The 3,063-nt window shown below is 45.7% G+C and overlaps 1 protein-coding gene across 1 annotated transcript in view; it reads right to left on the minus strand.

The window, feature by feature from the left end:
- acvr2aa (activin A receptor type 2Aa) overlaps nt 1-3,063 on the minus strand; it is a 39,156-nt gene that overhangs the window by 12,767 nt on the left and 23,326 nt on the right. The window contains exons 9-10 of the mRNA XM_046054814.1: nt 1,528-1,666; nt 1,029-1,159 (exon numbers count right to left, since the gene is read on the minus strand). Of these exons, the coding sequence (XP_045910770.1) occupies nt 1,029-1,159; nt 1,528-1,666 (270 nt within the window). The remainder of the gene's footprint in view (nt 1-1,028; nt 1,160-1,527; nt 1,667-3,063) is intronic.

A 3,063-nucleotide genomic window follows, 5' to 3' on the forward strand; every position in this document is an offset into this window, starting at 1 on the left:
CAACACCGTCACTCAAACATCTTCAACACTAAAACATCCACAACACTACAATATCAACACCGTCACTCATACATCAACAACACCGTCACTCATACATCCACAACACTACAATATCAACAACACAACACCGTCACTCATACATCCACAACACCATCACTCATACATCCACAACACCATCACTCATACATCCACAACACCATCACTCATACATCCACAACACTACAATATCAACAACACCGTCATTCAAACATCCACAACACACCGTCACTCATACATCCACAACACACCGTCACTCATACATCCACAACACACCGTCACTCATACATCCACAACACCGTCACTCAAACATCCACAACACCACAATATCAACACCGTCACTCATACATCAACAACACCGTCACTCATACATCCACAACACTACAATATCAACAACGTCACTCAAACAACGTCACTCTTACATCAACAACACTGTTACTCATACATCAACAACACTACAATATCAACACTGTCACTCATACATCAACAACACAGTCACTCATACATCAACAACACTACAATATCAACACCGTCACTCATACATCCACAACACTAAAACATCCACAACACTAAAACATCCACAACACTACAATATTAACACAGTCACTCATACATCAACAACACAGTCACTCATACATCAACAACACTACAATGTCACTAAAACATCAACAACACCGTCACTCATGCATCCACAACACGAATATCAACAACACCGTCACTCAAACATCCACAACACTACAATATCAACACCGTCATTCAAACATCCACAACACCGTCCGTCACTCAAACATCCACAACACCGTCCGTCACTCAAACATCCACAACACCGTCACTCAAACATCCACAACACCGTCACTCAAACATCCACAACACCGTCACTCAAACATCCACAACACCGTCACTCATATCAGTCAAAATTGTCAGTTAAAATTTTCACATGCATTGTGGGTAAGAGACGAGTGGTGCATTATGGGTAACGCAGTCTGACTCACAGCGTGTTTCTGCCAGCACTCTCTGAGCGTCGGTCTCAGCTTCTTGTGGACCACCACCTCCTGCATGTCCTCCAGAGACGGATGCTGGCCCACCTCCTCCTCAAACGGCACCATGTACTCGTCCACAGGACCTAGATCAGAGAGAAGGGGGACCATCAGAGTCCCGAACAGACACACAGAGACCACTAGACCCAGATCTTAAGTTACTAAATTAAGATTGCGTCTCACTGGCTTCTTCAACAACTCGCTCATGTAAACCATCAGGTTCAATGAGCACAGAAGAAGAACACAAAATGTTTTTCAGAAATGTGTTAAAACTTTGCTGTGGGGGAGCAGGAGGTTTAAACTCAGTCCGGTGCAGGACTCTCCCCCACCACCATGTGGTGCTCTGAGCAAACTGCTGGCCCACGCCACATATAATCCTATTCTTCATCAGATTCAGTTTCCAGCTGGTCTTCCTGGAACAGGTCTGAAGTCCGTCTGTCTGAGGGTTTCTTACCGTCAGCAGCTTTGCAGCGTGAGGCGAGCTCCCATAGCACCAGACCCAGAGCGTACATGTCTATCCTCAGGAAGGCGTCTCTCTGGAAGTTAATGGCCCCCTCTAGTACCTCCGGGGCCATGTACCTCCTGGTCCCCACCTGACACATTAACAGGGACACTTTAAAGGTCTGGACCATCAAACACAGACCAGATCCTAGTTCCCAACCTGTCTGCCATGTGGTCCGGTAAAATACATTTTATACATAATTTTATATATAATTAAACAGAATAAAAGGTACAAGTGGAAAGTGAGACCCTCCACCTTTCAAATTCATCCTCTGCTGCTTCTAAAACAGATCGATCAGACTGAACTACAGACGAGCAGGTGTGTGAGGAGGAGTTCAGATCAATCAGTTCTTCTTCTTCATGAGATTTAAAGATGCCTCAGAGCTGCTAACTTTCAATTCAATTCAGTTTTATTTATATAGCACCAAATCACAACAACAGTTATCTCACAGCGCTTTTCATAAAAGAGCAGGTCTAGACCGAACTCTGTGATGATATTTACAGAAGCCCAACAGTTCCCACCAAGAGCAGCACTAGGAGACAGAGGCAAGGAAAAACTTCCTTTAAGAGGCAGAAACCTCGAGTAGAACCATGACTCAGGGTGGGCGGCCATCTGCCTCGACCGGACTGATGTGTGATGGACTGACAGACACTGATGTCCTCCACCATCACTGTAAAAGGATTCAAGGTTAAAGGTCAGGTGTCTCAGGTGGACTCACCTGTCCGTGCGTGTCTCCAGGAGATTTTCCCGCCTCAAACCTGAGAGCGAGGCCGAAGTCAGCGATGCAGGCGGTCAGGTTGGACTTCAGCAGCACGTTCTTACTCTTCAAGTCCCTGAAACACACACAGAGTGAGACTCCTCCCCTCACAGTGTGTGTGTGTGTATCTGTGTGTGTGTGTGTGTGTGTATATGTGTATGTGTGTATGTATGTGTATATATGTGTGCGCGTGTGTATGTATGTGTCTACCTGTGTGCGTGTAGCTGTGTATATGTGTCTACCTGTGTGCGTGTGTGTGTGTATATGTGTCTACCTGTGTGTGTGTGTGTGTCTATCTGTGTGTGTGTGTGTGTCTATCTGTGTGTGTGTGTGTGTCTATCTGTGTGTGTGTGTGTGTCTATCTGTGTGTGTGTGTGTGTGTGTGTGTGTGTGTGTGTGTGTATGTGTGTATGTATGTGTATATATGTGTGTAGCTGTGTATATGTGTGTCTACCTGTGTGCGTGTAGCTGTGTATATGTGTCTACCTGTGTGCGTGTAGCTGTGTATATGTGTCTACCTGTGTGTGTGTGTGTGTCTACCTGTGTGCGTGTAGCTGTGTATATGTGTCTACCTGTGTGCGTGTAGCTGTGTATATGTGTCTACCTGTGTGCGTGTAGCTGTGTATATGTGTCTACCTGTGTGTGTGTGTGTGTCTACCTGTGTGTGTGTGTGTGTCTACCTGTGTGTGTGTGTGTGTGTCTACCTGTGTGTGTGTGTGTGTGTCTACCTG

Source organism: Micropterus dolomieu, linkage group LG07 (assembly GCF_021292245.1).
Source record: "Micropterus dolomieu isolate WLL.071019.BEF.003 ecotype Adirondacks linkage group LG07, ASM2129224v1, whole genome shotgun sequence".
Lineage (NCBI taxonomy): Eukaryota > Metazoa > Chordata > Actinopteri > Centrarchiformes > Centrarchidae > Micropterus > Micropterus dolomieu.